This window comes from Ursus arctos, unplaced genomic scaffold (assembly GCF_023065955.2).
Source record: "Ursus arctos isolate Adak ecotype North America unplaced genomic scaffold, UrsArc2.0 scaffold_3, whole genome shotgun sequence".
NCBI classification, from domain to species: domain Eukaryota; kingdom Metazoa; phylum Chordata; class Mammalia; order Carnivora; family Ursidae; genus Ursus; species Ursus arctos.
This window is the reverse complement of record NW_026622985.1, coordinates 53,481,281-53,503,639: the sequence shown is the minus strand read 5'-3', so window position 1 is coordinate 53,503,639 and position 22,359 is coordinate 53,481,281. Positions and strand designations below refer to the sequence as shown.

Here is a 22,359-nt window from a genome sequence, read left to right as displayed (position 1 = left end):
CAAACTTCTGTAAAGGGCCAGACAGTAAATCCAGTTGACCATTTAACAACACAGGTTTGAACTGCCTGGGTTCACTTATATGCAGATTTTTTTCCATAAATACAGTACGGTAATATAAATGTATTTTCTTTTCCTTATGATTTTCTTAACATTTTCTTTTCTCTAGCTCACTTTTTGTAAGAATACAGTATATAATACACATAACATACAAAATATGTGTGTTCGTATGTGTGTACACTATTACAAAATAGTGTAATCAACTGTTTATGTTATCTGTAGGGCTTCTGGTCATCAGTAGGCTATTAATAGTTAAGTTTTGGGGGAGTCAAAAGTTATATGCTGATTTTCAACTGCACGAGGGGTGGCACCCTTAACTCCTACATTGTTCAAGGGTCCACTGTGTTTTAGGCTTTATGGTCTCTGTCAAGCTACTCAATTCTGCTATTGCAGGGCAAAAAGCAGCCACAGATAATAGACCATACATAATGAATTGTTGTGGCTGCATTCCAATAGAATTAGTTACTAACAGAAACAGGCAAGCCTGTAAGCCATAGTTTGCCAACCCCTATCTAGTGACTTCATGAGATAAAGCATTCCATTTATAAGCATTTATAAGTGTTAGCTCTTCATTCCATTCAGCAGATATTTACAGGGGGAATACATTAAGCCAAGTACTATACTGGTACAAAGAAGTTCCACAGTCTATACCCCTCTCTCTGAGCTCCTCTCCCATGTTTCTAATTGGCTCCCCACTGCACAGATGTTACAGTCCAAAGGGCTTGTAAGGCCCACAGCTATTGTTCTTGTTTTCCTCTCTTGCTTCACCTCTTACCATAGCTCTTCTCTACTGTGCTTTACATTCCTGAATTCTTTTTTTTTTTTTTTAAGATTTTATTTATTTATTTGACAGAGAGAGACAGGCAGCAAGAGAGGGAACACAAGCAGGGGGAGTGGGAGAGGAAGAAGCAGGCTCCCAGTGGAGGAGCCTGATGTGGGGCTCGATCCCATAACGCCGGGATCACGCCCTGAGCCGAAGGCAGACGCTTAATGACTGAGCCACCCAGGCGCCCCTACATTCCTGAATTCTACATCATCTCTACGATTTGGCCAAAAATTCAACTCCATTTTCTCAGCCCTTAAGATCTAGATAAGTTCCACTCAAATCTTTATTCCATACCTTCTGGAAGTCCAAAGCCTTCCTCAAAACTTTCTATATTACCAGGATAGGGGTGGGAGTGGTCATTAATGACTTTCTGACTTTGGTTTCCTTTGGTTTCACTTCTGCTGCTTCTGTTCAGTAACACTTTTACCCGGATGTGAAACACAGTCATTCCCAGTTTCCTCCAAAGACCTCATGCACACAGAGCATTTGTGAGCCCAGTAAGCTTCCCTGATCAGTTTGGGGTCAAAAGGAAGAATCACATCACACCATATAACAGATAACTTAAAGCCCCTTCTTAGCCATAACTTCTGTATTCTCAAAAATTCTTAAACCCAGCTGTCACTGGGGTTCCCCACTGGCTTTTCACCCAGTGCAGTTCCCAGCCTCCTAATATCTTGCTGGCTTCTCCCTTCTTCATCTCCCTTTAACTTTGCTCTCACAAGAGTAAAAAACCAAATCCTTCCCTGTGCAGGGCAGCTTAATCAGTCTTACGTGGCTCGGTGTCTTACCAACAGCCATACCTGCAGAATCTCAACCTCTAAACCAAGTGGCCTAACAAAATATTTTATCAAACAAAACCGATCCTTTCCAAAGAAGGGTTCTGGAGCCAACACTGTCAGGAATTTTCAATTCCTCTAGGCCTTTTGACGTGTTATTCCCCCACCTAAATGTCCTACTCATTCTTTAGAACTCATCTTAGATAGTGACTCCTCCAAGAGTCCTTCCTCCAGAAAGGAATCTTAGTCCTGCAAGGTGCCTGGCGGGTATACTACCTATATAGGTATACTACCTATCCTGGACCACTTCAAACCAAGGTCAGATGGTGGACAGATGCAAATTTGGGCAAAAGACAACAAGAGAGGTGGTTTACTTCTAACTTATCTTGAATATGAGAGAGTAACCTTTTGCAGCTTATTGTGGAGATGGTCTCCTTTAGATTTCTCACTTGGCTGGCTTCTGTACCCCTCACCCAGCAATCTCCTTAAAACAGAAATAAAATTTGCAAGAATTGGCAGTGCCTTAAGGGCAAAAGTGACTCCTTTGCTTGTTTACCCCTCTGGGGTCCTATTTTCCTCTTATGGAGCTCTGGTAACTCTTTCCAGTCTTGTTAACAACCAGTTGCTTTTAAAAAGATGTTTTTCCTTTTTTTCTTTTCAGCTTTTGTTTTGTTTTGTTTTTGTTTTTTGTTTTTTTGTCTGTCTTCTCCAAGCAAATCAATAAGGTCAGATAGAAATAGAATTCAACTTCTCCAAGAAGAGTTAATCCAAAGTAGTTGATTCCCTTTTTAAGATTTTCATGTCACTGTCTGCTCTCGAGGAAAACTACCTAATCAATAAATATTTGTTAGGCATCATATATTTGCAAGACACTGTTCTATATCCTGGGGGTTCTACGGTGAGTGTGGCAGAGTCCTTGTCCACAGTGACTTGTCTTTTTTGCTGTGCTATGGAAACTGGGACGAATCAATGTTTTTTGTTCTCTACAATAGTATACTGTTCATCTCTTGATGACAGATCACCAGTTTATTATAAAAGGACGTAACTCAAAAACAGCCAGATGGAAGAGATGCACAGGGCAAGGGATGTGGAAAGGCGCATGGTGCTTCCATGTTCTCTGAGTGCACTACTGTCCCCCAATCTCCAAGTATTCACCAACCCAGAAACTCCCTTTTTAGCACTTTTGGTTGTTTTCAGTGGGAAGGATACTCCAAATAATCTAGACTGCCATTACTGGAAACTGGAAGTCATTAAATCCTTGCTAATTAGGAAGCAGATTTTTTTGCCACATGTTCTTAAGTGTTTGGCGAGGCCTTCTTCTAAGGAAAAAGCTTCCATCCCTGTGTCACAGGCTACAGTCCAGGAAACAAACCATCTCTTTGGCTTCACTCATTCACTCACATATGCACTCATTCAACAGACTCCACTGAGTACTTCCTACAAAGCTATGTTTACAGGGAGTTAGACTCCCTGCCCTCCACTCTTGTTCAGAAACAGCAGGAAAAGTCATCTAAATTACCAGTTTTCAAGATCAGACTAAGGCCTACCAGCCAATTTATGAAATTTCCATATCTCCAGCCCACTGAATGGTACAGTTGTAAGGGATGAGACCTGATTCCTATGAAAGGTAACTGTTGAATGGAGCAATGCTTTTAAAACTTTAGCACGTATAACAATCATCTAGGGGGCTTATTAAAACAGATTACTGGGGCCCACCCCCAGAAATTCTGATTCCTAGCCCTGAGGGAGAGCCTTAGAATTTATATTTCTAGTAAGCTTTTAAGAGATGCTGATTTTGGCATCCTTTCCTGATTAAAACCCTTCAGAGTGTAGGAATAGAAGGTACATTTCTCAATCTCATAAAAGCCATCTATGAAAAGCCTACTGCAAATATTATTCTCAATGGGGAAAAGCTGGAAGCCTTTCCCTTAAGATCAGGAACACGACAAGGATGCCCACTCTCGCCACTATTATTCAACATAGTACTAGAAGTCCTTGCAACAGCAATCAGACGACAAAAAGGGATCAAAGGTATCCAAATCGGCAAAGAAGTCAAAATGTCTCTCTTCGCAGATGACATGATACTCTATATGGAAAACCCAAAAGAATCCACTCCCAAACTATTAGAAGTTATAGAGCAATCCAGTAATGTGGCGGGATACAAAATCAATGCTCAGAAATCAGTTGCATTTCTATACACGAATAAGGAGACTGAAGAAAGAGAAATTAGGGAATCCATCTCATTTACAATAGCACCAAAAACCATACGTTACCTTGGAATTAACTTAACCAGAGACGTAAAGGACCTATATTCTAGAAACTATAAATCACTCTTGAAAGACATTGAGGAAGACATAAAAAGATGGGAAAATATTCCATGCTCATGGATCGGAAGAATTAACATAGTTAAAATGTCCATGCTACCCAGAGCAATCTACACTTTCAATGCTATCCTGATCAAAATACCGAGGACATTTTTCAAAGAACTGGAACGGATAGTCCTTAAATTTGTATGGAAACAGAAAAGGCCCCGAATTTCCAAGGAACTGTTGAAAAGGAAAAACAACGCCGGGGGCATCACAATACCGGATTTCGAGCTGTACTACAAAGCTATGATCACAAAGACAGCATGGTACTGGCACAAAAACAGACACAGAGACCAATGGAACAGAATAGAGAACCCAGAAATGGACCCTCGGCTCTTTGGGCAACTAATCTTTGATAAAGCAGGAAAAAACATCCGGTGGAAAAAAGACAGTCTTTTCAATAAATGGTGCTGGGAAAATTGGACAGCTACATGCAAAAGAGTGAAACTTGACCACTCTCTCACACCATACACAAAGATAAACTCCAAATGGATGAAAGACCTCGATGTGAGACAGGAATCCATCAAAATCCTAGAGGAGAACATAGGCAGCAACCTCTACGACATCGGCCAAAGCAACCTTTTTCATGACACATCCCCAAAGGCAAGAGAAACAAAAGATAAAATGAACTTATGGGACTTCATCAAGATCAAAAGCTTCTGCACAGCCAAGGAAACAGTCAAAAAAACTAAGAGGCAGCCCACGGAATGGGAGAAGATATTTGCAAAGGACACTACAGATAAAGGACTGGTATCCAAGATCTACAAAGAACTTCTCAAACTCAATACACGAGAAACAAATAAACAAATCAAAAAATGGGCAGAAGATATGAAGAGACACTTTTCCAATGAAGACATACAAATGCCTAACAGACACATGAAAAAATGTTCAAAATCATTAGCCATCAGGGAAATTCAAATCAAAACCACACTGAGATACCACCCTATGCCAGTTAGAATGGCAAAAATAGACAAGGCAAGAAACAACAACTGTTGGAGAGGATGTGGAGAAAGGGGATTCCTCCTACATTGTTGGTGGGAATGCAAGTTAGTACAGCCACTCTGGAAAACAGTGTGGAGGTCCCTTAAAAAGTTAAAAATTGAGCTACCCTATGATCCAGCCATTGCACTACTGGGTGTTTACCCCAAAGATACAGACGTAGTGAAGAGAAGGGCCATATGCACCCCAATGTTCATAGCAGTATTGTCCACAATAGCTAAATTGTGGAAGGAGCCAAGATGCCCTTCAACAGATGAATGGATTAAGAAGCTGTGGTCTATATATACAATGGAATATTACTCAGCTATCAGAAGGAACGAATTCTCAACATTTGCTGCAACATGGACGGCACTGAAGGAGATAATGCTAAGTGAAATAAGTCAAGCAGAGAAAGACAATTATCATATGATTTCTCTCATCTATGGAACATAAGAACTAGGATGATCGGTAGGGGAAGAAAGGGATAAAGAAGGGGGGTAATCAGAAGGGGGAATGAAAAATGAGAGACTATGGACTATGAGAAACAAACTGAGGGTCTCGGGGGGGGGGATTGGGATAGACCGGTGATGGGTAGTAAGGAGGGCACGTATTGCATGGTGCACTGGGTGTTATACGCAACTAATGAAGCATCAAACTTTATATCGGAATCCGGGGATGTACTGTATTGTGACTAACACAATATAATAAAAAATCATTTAAAAAAAAAAGAGAGAGATGCTGATTTTGGAGCACCTGGGTGGCTCAGTCGGTTAAGGAACGAACTCTTGGTTTTAGCTCAGGTCATGATTTTAGGGTTCTGGGATCAGCCATGTGTCAGGCTCCACGCTCAGCAGGGAGTCTGTTTGAGGATTCTCTCTCTCTCCCTCCCTCTCTGCCCCTTGCTCCACTTGTGCACTCTCTTTCTCTCAAATAAATAAATAAATAAATAAATATTTTAAAAAAGAGAGGTGCTGATGCTGCTGGTCCATGGTCCACACTTTGAGAACCACTATTAAAGGAGCTCTAGATAAAGCTTAGGAGCAAGCACTTCGCTCCTTTACATGACTCTCCATTTTTAAAAATCAAAAGACAATCTCCATGTCCATTGACAAATAAAAGGATAAAGAAGATGTGGTATTTACATATATATATATATATATATATATATATATATATATATAATGGAATATTACTCAGCCACCAAAAGGATGAAATCTTGCCATTTGCAAAGACGTGGGTGGAACTGGAGGGTATTATGCTAAGTTAAATAAGTCAGTCAGAGAAAGACAAAGATCATGTGATTTCACTCAAATGTGGAATTAAGGAAACAAAACAGAGGGCACTTGGGTGGCTCAGTTGGTTAAGCGACTGCCTTAGGCTCAGGTCTTGATCCTGGAGTCCCACGACTGAGTCCTGTATTGGGCTCCCTGCTCAGCGGGTAGTCTGCTTCTCCCTCTGACCCTCCCTCCTCTCATGCTCTCTCTCAAATAAATAAAATCTTTTAAAAAAATAGGAAACAAATGAACATACAGGAAGGGAAGGAAAAATAAGATGAAAGCAGAGCAGGAGACAAATTAAAGGAGACTCTTTAACTATAGGAAACAAATTGAGGGTTGCTGGAGGGGAGGAAGATGGAGGGATGGGGTAACTGGGTGATGGGCATTAAGGAGGGCACCTGACAGAATGAGCACTGGGTGTTATATGCAACTGATAAATCACTAAATTCTACCTCTAAAACTAATAATACACTATATGTTAATTGAATTTAAAATTTTAAAAAAAACCAATCTCTAGCCAAGACCATTCAATGGGGGAAAGACTATTCTTTTCAACAAATTGTGCTAGGACAACTGGATATCCACATGCAAAACAATGAAGTTGTATCCTTATCTCATACCATGTATCAAAATTAACAAATCAGCATGGATCAAAGACCTAAATGTGTAAGAGCTAAAACTATAAAAACTATTAAAAGAAAACATACGGGTAAATCATGATCTTGGATTCAGCACTATATTCTTGACACTAAAAGCACAAGAAACAAAAGAGAAAACAGATAAACTGGACTTCATCAAAATTAAAAATTTCATGCTTCAAAGGACACTATCAAGAAAATGAAAAGACAACATAAAGACAAAGTAGGAGAAAATATTTGCAAATCATGTGTCGGAGAAGGGACTCCTATCTAGTAGTTTTACAGCTCAATAATAAAAAGAGAGCCCAATTTAAAAATGGCAAAGGATCTGAATAATAGACATTTCTCCAAAGAACATATACAAATGGCCAATAAGCATGTGAAAAGATGCTCAACATCATTAGTCATCAGGAAAATGCAAATCGAAACCACAAAGAGCTACTATTTCACAGGCACTAGGAGGGCTATATGAAAAAAGAGAGACAGAAAGTAGATTAGTGGTTGCTTTGGGCTCGGGTGGGGAAGGGCAAGTGGGGAAATGATGGCTAAAGGGTACAAGATTTCTTTTTGAGGTGATGAAAATGTTCTAAAATTATTGTGATGATGGTTGTACATATTTGCGAATATACTGAAAACCATTTAATTGTACACTTTAAATGGATGAATTATATCGCATATGAATTGTATCTCAATAAAGATGTTTAAAAGAAATTAGCACATGGACTACAACTGTAAAAAATAAAAAATAAAATAATAATAATCTATAGGCCCTCGAGAATTTAACCTCGTTCCTTTAGCAATCTGATGATGCCTTTCGTATCTGTGTATTGACTTCCTTGTCTAGAGCTTTAAATACTTTGATGGCAAAAGGTAGGCTTTTAGCAGTAAGGTTACCGCTCTAGATAGTTAAGCATTGTCCTGAAGGTACTGACTCTGCTGTGGGTTCAGTGTAGTTACAGTGCTACAGTGCAGTGATTCTCAGTATTTTTCAAAGATGAGGATCTCTTTGTTTTCCTGTTCATTGTCAACAGTTTTTATCTCCCACACATATGTCATGATTCATTGATTGAAACTGTAAAACACCATAATGACCAGAAGCTTTTATGAATTTGATAATGCTTTACAATGAAGTTTCATTTAAGTATGCAATGCCCACATGTATTTGAAAATTGGTAGTGTGGTATTCGTATGTTTTTATTTATTTGGTCTACAGATCATTCTTAGGGAGCTGTGATTTTGCTGAACCTTGAAATAATGCTGGCTCCCCCTGTGTCCTACTGCCCCATTATTTGGGCATATCATTATTACTTTCACCTCTTAGGGCTCTTGTGAGGATTCAGTGAAATATCATATATTAGGTGCATGGTATTATGCTTGGCATTTAAGTGATCTCCATCTTGCTTTCTCTTTCCTGTGTTACCATGAGCCAGTTTTGAACATGGGGACATTCTGGGGTCTCCTGGATAGTTTGGTTCCAATGGGACAGAGTTTAGGGCAGTGCATGGGGGGCGGGAAGGCTGTGTCTCTGAGACGGCGGGTGAGAAGGCATGAAAGATCACCTAGCGCAACAGTATCTCTCATAATCGACCCAGCACGGAGAATTCTGTGTTTTAAAAATGCAATCCAAAAATAATTTTGAAGCTACAGGAACTTTAGTTGTTTGTCTCAGTCTGTTCAGGCTGCTGTAACAAAATAGCGTAGACTGGGTGGCTTCTCATAAACAACATTTCCTTCTCACAGTTCTGGAGGCTTAAGTCCAGGATCACGATGCCAGCATGGTCACATTCTGGTGAAATCCTTCCTCCTGGTTCAGAGCTGGCACCTTCTTGCTGTATCCTCACATGGTGGAAGGGGCTAGCAAGCTCTCTGGGGTCTCTTTTTTATAAGAGCATTAGCCCCATTCATGAAGGCTCCACTCTTTCGACTTAGTCACTGAGTAAAGGCCCCACTTTCTTATACCATCACATTGGGCATTAGGATTTCAACATATGAATTTTGGGGACAAAAACATTCTGACCATAGCATTCCATGTTGAAATGATTTCAAAAGTCTCTCTTTTTTCACAGGTATCAGGAATTAAGGGAGTCGCTCCAACATTGTAGACTTCAATGGGGTGCTGATAGGGAATATGGTGGGATAATGCCCATTTCACTCCCTGAGGAACATAGGCCAAAATGTGAACCTCCTCATGTCATGGGCAAAGGACATCAGCATTATGGATTTGGTGGAGAAACCTGGCCGAGGTAAGTAAACTTTCTGCCCTTCACAAAAAGGTCTTTATTTTTCATTTTTCTTTATTTCTATTATGAGTCCTTTGTTAACTTAAATCTACCTCCAAACTTACTTCTTTTACTGTTTATGAAAAGACACAGATGGAAAAACTAATTATATAATTTCTAATTGTGAAATCAGTAAAAAAATTCTGTGTTTATGGATGTCTTTGCTATCCTTAGAGATTTTTAAGTATTGTGGTCAGAAATTTTTATTAATTCTCTTGCTAATCACATTTTATCTAAAACTAAATGGGAATATTCCTGAGAGACATTAAATTAAAAATGTTCTTGCTTGAGCAAATAGTCGGCCTAATTTGTACAGATGTCGATTTTTGGAAGTTTTGATTTCTAATTTGTTCATCAATCTGTAGTCATTAGAATCTACTGAGCACCATTTTCAGGTATTAAAATATTGCAATAATCATTTATAACTTTTAAGTCACTCTTTCAGCAACTTTGTTCAAAACACATTAAAACTGAAGAGAAAGCAAAAACTCTGAGCAGCAAATTAAATGTCACATTAACTATTCACTAAAAATACGAAACTTTAAAACTTTGAAATTTACTCAAAGCACAATCAAACCTTCACACAGAGCCTACCTACTCCCGCTTTATCTAACAATCCTGCTTACCTAGTTTATAACGATCTAGCTAAAGCCGTTTAAAAAAACAAATTAGGAAAGACAAGCTGCAAGTCAAAAGAGAAACAGCCACAATAATGACATGTGGCCACCACGAACCTTAATGAAGCCTCAGGGAAGCAATAAACACCAGGTAAATGAGAAGTCCTGTCAGAACAATTGGAAAGATGCAGATATCGACACATTATAGATAGCAAGGACCTCAAGACCATTCATTCATCCAACACATGTTTTAAGTCCCCACTCTCATGGAACTTACTTTATAATATAATATAGATAGATTTATAATATCTTTGTAAAGAAACTACTGTTATCCTGGTTTTACAATACACGGAGACTCAGAAGACTCCGCACCTTTCCCTGGATCAGACAACTATGAAGTTGTGGATCAGGGACTGGAGTCCACGTTTCTTTGAGTCCAAAGCCCAAGCAAATTCTTTTCATCTGTCCATTCCATTCATCATTTACTCCAGCTATTCATTTATTCAATAATTTGAGTCTAGCAAGTGTTGTTTTAGATACTAGACATATAGCTGCTTGTGGAGTTTACATGTATTGTTCTCAAAATTAATGTATTTTAAAAAATGCACAACATTCTAAAAGGATCAGAATTGTACTCACGGGATTCCAGAGTGCAAAAAGAGGACCAACGAGGAGTTTCTTAAGGGAAATCCAGTTTGAAATGAGAGGTCTGTGTTTGCTGCCTCACTGAATGCAGCCTTGGGCAGACCACTGGGGGATGAAGTACTTGTTCCAATTAGAATGCCCATCATCCCCGACTCAGAAATGCAGGTTGCTGTGTTCTGTTCTCTTCACATCCTCTTACATCAAATGTTACCATTTTGACATATTTATCTCTTAAAAATATATTTAGGACACAGCCCTATTTTCTGATACAATGCACATCCCTTGACAAACAGCTACAGAATTGGTTTTACTTGTTTCCTAATAGGGAATGACTTCTGTCACAATATTTTTCTCTCTCCCCCAAAGGGCCTTTTATACAAAATAACAGAATATTCTCCAGCTCTCTGAGGGGTCAGGCTTCATGTGGTCCACATAAAGCTTGTGCTACCAATCACCCCCTACCACCTTCCCTGCAGGGGCCTTGCAGGGGCGCTGTGGTGCCACATATGCATCACTCATTGGGAACAGGATCTCTCCTTTGCCTCACCAACCCTTCCGTTACATGACTCGGTAAATTCAGAGTACCTACTGCTTAGGAAAACATCTAGTGAGATGTCCTACGGTGTATCATCTGAGGTTCAGAAAGTAAAAGAACATGGTTTACTAATGGAATTATAATCACATACATTTATATGCGCATGTTCCAATGCAACATCCCCCTTCCAAATCTCTTCCTTCCGGTGCTTCGTGCCTTAACTATATCTAAGTAAATCTCTTCTAAAGGAACTTTAACAGCATCTACTTAACCACAGGTGCAAGTTTCAGAAATTCCAAGCAAAGGTGTCGCCCTCTAATTCTGCATACATTCACGTAGAAGAATGATGTTACAAAGTAATAAAAATTTATAACTTTGTTTTCACTTCCATAAACACTTCTCTTTTCTTAAGATTTTATTTCTTTATTGAGAGAGAGAGAGGGCGCATGGGCGCGCAAAAGCAGAGACGGGGCAGAGGGAGAGAGAGAGAGAGAATCTCAGCCCAACTCTTCAGTGAGTGCAGATCCCATGTGGGGCTTGATCTCACAACCCTGAGATCATGACCTGAACTGAAATCAAGGGTCAGACTCAACCTACTGAGCCACCCAGGCACCCCCATAAACACTTCTTTATATAAGTTTGGTAAAATAATAGCAAAGTTTTTACTTTTTTTAAGAAAAAGGAAATGGATCTTCCTCTAACATACTGGCAAATGTTAAAAAGCTGTTAAGTAGGTATACAGTGCTCTGTGAACTAAAGAATACTTTGAAATTGCTGCTAACTATAACTAGCACTCTATAATAATGATATCAGTAGTAGTGGCAGTGGTGGTGGTGGTAGTGAAGCTTGAAGGTTATTGCTTATGAAGTAAAATCATAGAATATCCCTCTCCTGTTACCTAAAAGTGAAATAAATAGGAAATTTACCAGCAGCCCCCAAACAATACAAGGAGAACAACCTTATGCCATTAATTTTAATGTGACAAGGAAAGAAAATTCTATGTAGTTTATTCCAGTTCTAACTAAATGTTTCTCAAGAGGCCATTTGGAGCAGGACAATTCTTTGTCCCATACACTGTAAGGTACTTAACACCTCTGGCCCGTAACCTAATACCAGTCTCATTCATTGTGACAACCAAAATAAAACCAGCCACACATATTTCCAGCCCATCCCTGGAAGTGCTGGAGGTACAGAGGGAAGCCACATTATTGGCTGAGAGGCATTATACCTAACCACATCCCTACATTCCAAATGCATACGGAGACAAGGTGAGTCAACAAAATCCTGATTAATTGTCCAATTTAAAGAGAAGATTAAAAAATTGAGGAGGTAATCCTATTAGAATAGAAAAAAGCCTCAAGAATAGAAGCCCCTATCTTAAAACAGCAAGAGCTCAAGAGAGACGAAGTTGTGCAGAATGTGTACTCTTCCAGAATACTGTGATGACTTGAGGGAATGAGCAGAAGCCCAAGGGTATGGCTATTTCCCCAACTGAAAGGAATGAGCCTTATAGAGGACATTTAACAGGATCGTGGACTGTATTAGACCCAAGATGCTTGTATTCTATCTGACACAATCTCAGCACTTACTCTCTGCCACCTCAGTCCCATCAGGCTAAAGAAATATGGAGACAATAATATTCAGTCATCAAGCTTGTAGCACAGACAGAAAGGCACAAACTGATTTCAAACCACAGAATCAAGAATTCACTCACACTGTATCATAGCAAATAGCTTGGTTTAGACAGAGCTGTCTAATTAAACAAGCTTAGTATGAGAACATATGGTAAGGCAATTTGTAAACCAGGAAGAGAAAAGAAAAAATATCATATACATATATTTATTTTTATATATAAAACACATGAAGAAACTATTCTGAGAAAAAGACACAGCCCAGGAAACAAAAGTAGATTCTCTATAAAAGGACAAAATAAGTATGTGAATCTGATTAAAAAAAAAAAAAGATTAAATGATTGAACATTAAATAAGGGGAGATCACAGGGCTAAGGGAAAGAATGAGGAAAACAACTACACAAAAGCACTCACAAATCCAGTACAAAAAGCAGCAGCAAGAAACAGAACACGTGACTGAAAATTGATAAAATGGTCTAAAGACAATGAATCAAGGAGAAGGCAGAGGGGAAAGATAAGGATATTAAAGCCAATACAAATAAAAAACTATGCTATTAAGAACAAGCATAATTACTTATCATAAGGAAAACTGATGTCCCAAATGTAGAGCATCGAACAAGTAAAACAACAAATAATAAGTAAATCTACCAGAAAGAGGTACTCAGATACACAAGAAAATTCCCTTGAAATTAAGAACTGAATCTGAAAATCAAAAGGACGTACCATACAATGGAAAAAAAACTGAAGTGGAACTACTGACATTGAGATAACAGCCTCGTTATGTTATTTTATTCATAAAGAAAGAAGCCTGTGTTCTCAGGCTACTCATATTCAAATCAAAGTCTAGTGCAGATATGGATGACTGGCAGAACTTAGGGCACACATTTGCCCCCTGGCTGCTCACGAGACTGGAAAGTAGATTTTCTGGATTCTTCCTGGGCAAGTGGGATATTTAAAATGTGGGAAACTAACGAAACGTAGAGAGGGTATTATAAAGATGTAGCAACCAGTCAATAATAGCAGCAATAACAATAACATGCTTTTCAATTCAACATGGTGTCCATGGACCAGCAGCATCTAGGAAATGGTGAATGCAAAATCACGGACCCCACCCCCGACTGACTGAGACAGAATCCCCATGTTAAGAAAATCCCTCAGGTAACATGTAGCAAAGTTTGAGAACTGCTGCCAGTGTAAGAAATGCAAGACTTTTTTATACAAATGAAAATGCACTCACCTCCCCACAAGGGGAAACTCAGAGTCTCATCAGTTCCTGCATCCAGTTCCAAGCCCAAGATCTCTGGGTGATATTCTCCTCTCTAGTTCAGTCATAATCTTGTCCTGATAGTCCACAGTTATGCACTCAATGAAGTAAACCATCACCAACACCCTATATAGAGTAATAAGGAAATAAGGGGAAAGGGTGAATGAAAAAAATAAAACTAATGAATACACATAAATATAAATGTTTTACGTTATAATCTTTTCATATTATAATTATATATTATAGTATATAAAGACATACTATATATAATTATGTATATATTAATATAATTATATATATACATCCAAGTTCCCTTGCCCTCAGCCAGCACCTGAGCTGGTAGGAGTTCATTACCTGGTAAAGTGCCCCCCAGTTTTCTTCCTGAGAGATCTAGCAATTAATGGTTCTGCCTGTGTGAGACTGTTCCGGTATTCCATTAACTTTATGCCACTAGAAGCAATACCACGAGGTGTCCAAAAGATTCTTTAGATTCTAGAAACACTCCTTTTCCCCATCATTACATAACAGCAGTCCTCTTACCCTTGACATTCAGGATCGATCATCCCAGTCTACTTGGTATATATAATCCCTTCTTGCCTGTTTCCCCCAATCGTAAGGAGCCCCAATGACCACATCATCAGTTCAGCTTTCAATTCAATGGGACCATTATGTTTCCTGATGAAGCATTTCTCCCTTGACCTCAAAACCAACAAAACTCAAGGTGGCTGGGAAGGAAGTAAAATCTTTCTCAAATGTAATAGTAAGTTTAACAGTGAGAGGTACCACTCCCACTTCCACCCTTCATTTTTTAGACCATCCATTCTGGCTATGGGAGAAACCATTTATTGGTCACTGGTTCAGAGCATATGCCATACTCTGGAGGACAAGCGTCAGCCACAAATGAATCTTCATTAGGCTGGTCTGCATTCTGTAAATATAAGACTAGTGTGTCCTTTAAATTCAATCAGTGCCTTATTTCTTTGGTGGTAAATTGAGTTCCTTAGTCAAAAGTAGTATTTTTTAAGATGGCATACAGTGAAGAAGGTATTCGGTAAATCCACTGGTGATGTAACTGGCAGTGAGAAGGAAAGGGAAATCCATCTTTACGTCTACTCATGTGGGGATAAATCATCTCTTTCATGATGGAAGGGGTCCAATGTAATCGACCTCCCACCAGGTGGCTGACTAGCACACCCAAGATTTTTCTCTATGAAATACTCAGGGTTAGTAACTTTTGCTGGCAAACTCAGATGTGGCCAGGTCAGTTTGATGAGAAGTTCACGTTGCTGAATTTACCCATAACTTCTGTCCTGCCTCCGTGATAACTTAGTTTATGAAGGCACAGAGCAAGCACTGGGGTGACTGGAGAAAGCCTGATATTCACAGAGCTGGTCACTTTATCTACCTAATTATGAAGCACATCCTCAACTGTAGTGCTCCCTTGGTGAGCATTCTTTTGGGGTAAAAATAACTCTCACACTTTAGGACCATTCTCAGAGGCTGAGAAAGCAAGTTTTTTAGAATCTATCTTGGGCAGATGAGATAAAAGATGGGTGTTTAAAAGATACTGGGAGCCACAAATGAGAGTTGAGCACTACAGTGCATATTAAAACATTACAAGCACCAAGAGTGAAGGCTAATGTAAACTATGAACTTTAGGTGGTAATGATGTAACAAATGTACCACTCTCATGGGAGATGTTAATCATGAGGGAGGTTTAGCATGTGTGGGGATGAAGGGTATACGGGAAATCTCTCTACCTTCTCTCAACTTTGCCGTGAACCTAAAACTACTCTAAAAAAACCATGTCTTTCTAAAAAAATCAAAGACAAGGTCCAGTCTCTTTTGACCGCTGCCCCACCAATCCCAGTTTCCTTCCTAGAGGGAACCACTGTTATCACTTTGGTATGTCTCCTTTCACATCTTCTGTTACACAATTACATAATTATACATGTACCCATTGAAAATATATGTATTATCTTGTTTATGTGTGGAATCACTGGATATATAGTAGTAGGCAACTTGGTTCTTTTTTTCTTCCTACAATCTAGAGACTGTAAACACAGATCTATTTAATTCTTTTTGATTTCTCTTTGTGTTCCACAATATGGATGCATCATAGACTATTTAGCCATTTTCATATTGTTTCCTCTTTTCCTTGGCATTAATTCTATGTAACGAATATTCTTGTACAGGCCTCCTTGAGCTCATGCACAAATGTTTTTCTAGGGAAAATCTTTAGTGAAAGTTATAGGTCACAATATATGAAATTTTAGAAATATAGCCGAAATGCTTTATATTCTCATGGTAGTAAGTAAAATATCCATTTCCCCCATACTCTTGGACAACTATGTAATATTATCAAACCATAATTTTTGCCCATCTAGTAAGTATAAAGGTTACCTTGGTTATCAAAATGCATTTCTCTGGTTGAGTACTTATGTTTTCTTATATATGGTCATTTATATTCCCTCTTCTGTTCTTATTGTTTGCCCATTTTATTGTCTTTTAGTTATAGATTCTTACTGTGTTCTAGATATTAATACTTTGCATATCTTTATTGCAAAAATTTCTTCCAAACTTTACTTGAGCTTTTTTATTCCATCCTGTCCTCAAAAGTTTTTCTTCTGATGTTATCAAATTTCCTTTTGGATTTTGAGTTTAAAAGAAAAATCTAATTTAAAATGTTTTCACCATTTGGGGTTCCTGGATGGCTCAGTTGGTTAAGCACTGGACTCTTGATTTCAGCTCAGGTCATGATCTCAGGGTTGTGAGACTGAGCCTGCATCGGGCTCTGCCCTGGGCAGGCAGCCTGCATAACATTCTCTCTTTCTCCCTCTCTCTCTCTCTCTCTCCTCCTCCTCCTCCCCATCACCTCTCCTCTCTCTCCCTAAAAAAAAAAAAAGTTCTCCCCACCACAAAGAAAAAAAACATATTCATGTATATTTTAATATTTGCATATGTTTTCCCAATTCTTTAGATTTTAAATCCATCTGAAATTATCTTTATGCATAGTATGAAATAGAAATCTACTCTTTTTCAAATGGCTAGTGAATTTTTCCTGCACTGTTTATTTCAGTAAATCCTCTTCCACTGATTTAAAATGCCACCTTTTTTCATATACTGAATTTCCATACATACACGGTTGTATTAGTCTATTTGTCTTTTACTATCTGATCATCACTGTGTTAATTTGAAAAGATGTTCAGTTTAATCTTTTCTTTTCAGAAAACTTCCTATTGAACAATTCTATTATTTGACGCAGAATAAAAAAAGTGACATCTACGGAAATGATTCTTTGTAAGTTTGGGGTTTCTTTTCCTTATATTGGACCAAATAACTTTTTTAAGTGAAAATAGTTATATGATGAAAATGAGTTATATATAAGGGGCTAAAAAAGTCCCAAAATGGTATCTTTTAGAAAAAGTGTTCCTTTTTTTTTTAACAGAGATTCTTTTTTTAAAACAGAGATCAATAATAATAATTTAACAGAGATCATTAACAGTCAAGACCATAGAAACAGAAATAAAACAAATAAACCAAAACCCACTAAGAGTTTGTGGCATTTAACAAGAAAAAAATACAAAATATGGAATAGTAATGTTTGAAAGAATTCACACAAGTCACCTGAGTCCATTTCTCTGCCTTTGACCTAGTTAATCTAATAAGAATCTGTTAAATGTCTTAAAAGGTTCATAGGAAATGCCCCAGCACCCTCAGCAAAATTTTTCATCAGGATCTTATGAGGACAGAGGTTCATTATGACAATCTACAAATAATTTGTAATAAAATTACTCCCTAAATATCCTTTTTGGATAAGGAATAGTTTTTAATTTATCCTTTGCTTAGAGGAATTATTTTCCAGCATATTAAATTATTTTTGCTCTTTGAAATGGCTTGGTATATATATTACAAAAGCATACTTTTTAATTTTCAGATAAAAATAAAACACTGACAACAGTGAAGTAACAATGAAAATATCACTTCTTTAACCGTTAGAACCGTTAGGAATGTTTATAAGAAGGAAGTTAATATAGAGTTCAGCCACAAGAGGGAGCCAAAAAGACATGAATTTTGCAGTTGCTAGGCTCTTTAATCCTTTTGGGATGAGAAAACTATGAAAAGTAAATGTAGAGTGCAGCAGTACAATAATGCACAGGTTCAAGTCAAGGAACTAGTGTCTCTGAGCATTTTTAAGTTTTATTCAAACTTTCAAACTTGTATTTTTTAAAAAAGCTTTCCTTTAATTTTTTTTTTCCATTTTGAATCAAATGCATTTTAGGTATACACTTGTCAATACGATAGCTAAATTTGTCACATGAGAAAATTTTCAGATGCTGATTTAATGTTTCATAGCCAACCTAGTAAATCAAGACCCCCTGAATTCTTCATATTCATTGCCCCCCCCCCCAACTCAACCACAAATATAACTGGAAGACATGTTTGGGGTGGTTTTTTTTTTTTGTTTTTGTTTTTGTTTTTTAGTTCCAAGCCTACAAACCTGGAGTCTAAATAAAGAAAGATATAAACCTCTTAAAATTAATGGGAATTATGTGTTTATAATACACTGTAGACTCAAAAAATTATATAGTTTACATACCACTTTCTAAATAAACATACAAAAATTGAATAGTATATTCCATTTTATGGATCTTTGCTATCAACAGGTAACACTATATTCATTTTTCATGCCTGAAATACCAGAAATATCTTCATAGGCTGAAACTAAGTGTTGAATCCAATAAAAGCAGGTGACAGTCCTTCTCTAGTGTGAACTTTGTTCCTGGGCTTCAGCATTATTTCTTGGCAGGCAGGGCTCAGAATAATTAGTACATACACAGCTTTTAAATGAACTGATTCAGAAAAGACATGCCTCCAGGAACTTGTTCAGTTTTGTTCTAGCCTTTCTGTCAACTGGGCAATATTTACCATTATGAGAGATCAGCAATCCTGGGCAAAGGGACAAAGCACACACAGTACTTATATATATTGTCCCACCAGGCCACACTCAGGTCACTTTAGGTCACGTAATTGCACCACATGCATGGTGTCAGGCTGCCTCTGAGCACTCTGGCTATTGCCTGATTATGAGGGTGAATGTCAGTAAGAACCAGAACTGTATTATCATTAGAAGCAGTCAGTCCTGCACCTGCACTGCAAATAGGAAATGCAAAATGGGTGGTGAGTGGGACTGAAGTTAGATGGATCGATAGAACTGAGATATGAGGATATCTTATCTTTCTGTCTGGTCAATATTCAGTGTTCCAGAAAGTCAATCAAGAATATTATCTAAAGATACTGTAGTTTGAAAGTGGGATACATCATTATTCTTAAGCAAATTTCTAATAGGTATGTATGCTTTAAAAAGTCCTTAATATTAAAAATTAGGATTTATTTCCTGTTTTTATTCTAGGATGCCCAAACCACCTAATTCAACAGTAGGGTAAGTATATACTTATATTTCCCTTCCCTGTTCCAATCAAGAAAAAAATATAGGCAATCCATATGCCTCAGACAATGTGAGGATAAATATGCCTTTTCAGGAAAGATTTTTTTTTTTTTTTTTTAGCAAGTGGGAGAAGAGGCTGGTATTATATACCCTGCTAAACTTTTTTTAATAAACTTTTTAATTTAGTACAGTTTAAATTTGCAGAATTATTTGAAAAATAGTACAGAGTTCCTATAAACCTCATACCCAGTTTCCCTACTAAACAACATCCTATATCAGTATTGGTATATTTGTCACAATTTATGAGCCAATACTGATGCACTGCTATTAACCAAAATCCATACTTTATTCAGATTTTTTTAACAAACAAAAATAACCTTTATAATATATACAAGATACTGAATGAAATCTCATATTATACATAGACTCGAGACACACAGAGTCCATACCTTGCAGGTCTTAGAGTAAAATATGTTTTGCTAAATCATTACCAGATATAACTCAATACTATTAACTAGGAAATAGTTTCTAGAATCTGAGGGGGAAAAAATTTCTGCCTTAATTCTAAATGATCAGAATTAATCAGCCCTCTCCCTACCTTCCTAACTTCTACCTTTTATCCCTTCTTCACAAAGCCAAAATCCTGGCTACAGACAAAACCAGAAGGACCCAATAACTATGTATACACATTTTGCAAATTGACTTTCTATCAAGGGGACCAATCCCCAGGAAAAAAAAAAATGGCTTATGAAATTTTGAGGATTCTTTTTTTGTAATTTAACATGATCTTGGCCTTTAGAATTTGTTTTCTAAATTAAGAAGTCAGTCTCTACACTCTGGTCATGTCTTTGTGATGAGAACAAGACACAATGAAAACTAATGTAATGGCCTTCCTTTGTCAGGAAGTCCTTACCAACATCAGATTAGTGGAAAATGGGGCCACCCTGCCCTGGCCTCTGGGAGCATGCTAGCATTTACTTAGCTTGTTGAGTGACCCTCTGATAAAGATTAGAGATAAAGCAGTTAGCACAAGGCCTGGCACATAAATGCTTTATTGTTGCTGTTGTTATAGTTATTACTGGGGTTAACTATTTCAAGGCAATGTCCTCTGAGTATAATTCCTATTCATACAGCAGTTACAATGTCTCAGGACCTCCCACAGTACCCACTGAGATATTTTGTAGGGAGAGTGTATAAATGTGACCATTTTGTGAAATATTCATACCACATTTCCTTAAACTTCATCAAGTCTATGGGAAATGGTATTGGAAGTTTAAAAATTAATCCCTCATTGATTCCCCATTCCCACTGGTTCTTCCATCTTTGCTCAAGCTGACACATACTGGGAAAAAATCCAAGAGAATCAGGATGAATCTTCTTCCCAGATAAGTTAATTAGCACATATTGAGACAATCATTATACTCTATTTACTCATCCATTCTTTCCAGTATGTTTTGTGACTAAATGTCTCTGACTGTTGAATAATATTTGAATCCAGCCTTTCTCATTTAATTCTTCACTGGCCCCAGGGTCTCTATCTTTCTTGCCCAGGTCCCTTATTTCCTGACCACTCCACCTGCAGTCCCCCAAGGCTCTGAATGTCTTAAGAACTTCCCATAGAATATGGGCTTTTTACTAGACCTCATTAAAGCCCATCCCTTCCTGACTTAGACTGGACACTTTTTCCATGAGCAAAAATGTGTTCATTCCTGTTTTATTCACACAAATAGTTTGCTCAAACTATAAATGATCACTTATCTTCAAGCTGATTTGTAAGGGGAAGTGAATTCAAGTGGGATAGTTAACCGTAGAATCCACCAAATTAGACAATGGGGACTCTGGCTCAGTCATACCCTCGGGGATTAGAACAGTACCTGCCACAAAGAAGGATCCCAATAAATACTTGATTTTTTTTTTCAATTGCACTTCTTTCTATTCTTTTTTGTTTGCTCAACTGAATCTCAGAGAAATCTGTTCCTCATATCCGATTGAACACCCGTACCACACACACATCTCCCGAGGTGCCATGTTCCCAACCTTTACATCACCCAAGGATCTCTACACTGGCATTAAAGCCCGAAGCCAACAGCCATTTCCTCCCACTGTGCCAACGAAGGCTTATGATACAACGATTTTGAAAACAAGAGGTAAAATGTGATTTGATATTGGAACAGTATTGATTCTTCTCATATTTTAATTTTATTCAATAATAAAATTAAAGAAAGTAGGGCAAAGGACTCCAGTCACAAAAGCGTGACCCACCAGTAGATTATGAAAGTTGTTCTTAACTGTAGCTGCCCTTAAGAATCACCTGGAACCCTACCACAGACATCAGATTCTCTGCAGGTACTCTTTAACTTTTGTTCTTTATACAGAGCCAAACATTGTAGAATTGTTTTTATTTACCTGTATTTTCTGTTTTCATTTCCTTGCTGCTCTCGCTCATAGTTTAGCTTTTAAAGATTTCACCCTAGCTTAAGTGATCAGCACAAGGATCATATTTGGTTTAGATCATCAGGGTCTAGACATGGGTATAGCAGTTGTGATGAAACTGAAAGACTATCACTGAAATAAAACTCGGAAGGTAACGGGAACAGTTTGTTCAGGTCCTCTTAAAACCTTGAGGCATCTTCTTCAGATGCAAACCGTGGGGTCTTTCCAGATGTGTTTTATTAGGATGGTAAGCCCATACACTAGTCATCAAGACTCTCCCACACTAGACACCTTAAAAGAGAGAAAAAAAACCTATGGAGAAAGATTGAAGACACTAGAGAAATGGTAACTGAAGGTGACAGAAAAGGTGCATGGCCAGCAGAGAGAAACATCTGTTGAGTTCTTAAAGGACTTTAAAAAGATGAGTATATTGTAATAACCCTTATAAAAGACCTTTCCAAAAAATACTACTGCATTAGGTTTTCTACTCTTTTTTCACACTTACTGTAACTCTTCTTTAATAGAATTCAATGTATATGGGTTAAGAGTGCAGGCCCTAGTACCAGACTGCCTGAGTTTGAATTATTC

The 22,359-nt window shown here is 37.9% G+C and overlaps 1 protein-coding gene and 1 long non-coding RNA gene across 3 annotated transcripts in view; one reads left to right on the top strand and one right to left on the bottom strand.

The window, feature by feature from the left end:
• Positions 1-22,359, bottom strand: part of LOC113261709 (uncharacterized) — a 53,897-nt gene that overhangs the window by 11,526 nt on the left and 20,012 nt on the right. For both annotated transcript variants that reach the window (XR_003318493.4, XR_008956373.1), the window contains one exon: positions 13,863-14,015. This is a non-coding gene — a long non-coding RNA (uncharacterized LOC113261709). The remainder of the gene's footprint in view (positions 1-13,862; positions 14,016-22,359) is intronic.
• Positions 1-22,359, top strand: part of SPMIP4 (sperm microtubule inner protein 4) — a 37,853-nt gene that overhangs the window by 4,647 nt on the left and 10,847 nt on the right. The window contains exons 2-5 of the mRNA XM_026507896.4: positions 8,985-9,161; positions 17,118-17,189; positions 19,303-19,332; positions 21,304-21,485. Of these exons, the coding sequence (XP_026363681.1) occupies positions 8,985-9,161; positions 17,118-17,189; positions 19,303-19,332; positions 21,304-21,485 (461 nt within the window). The remainder of the gene's footprint in view (positions 1-8,984; positions 9,162-17,117; positions 17,190-19,302; positions 19,333-21,303; positions 21,486-22,359) is intronic.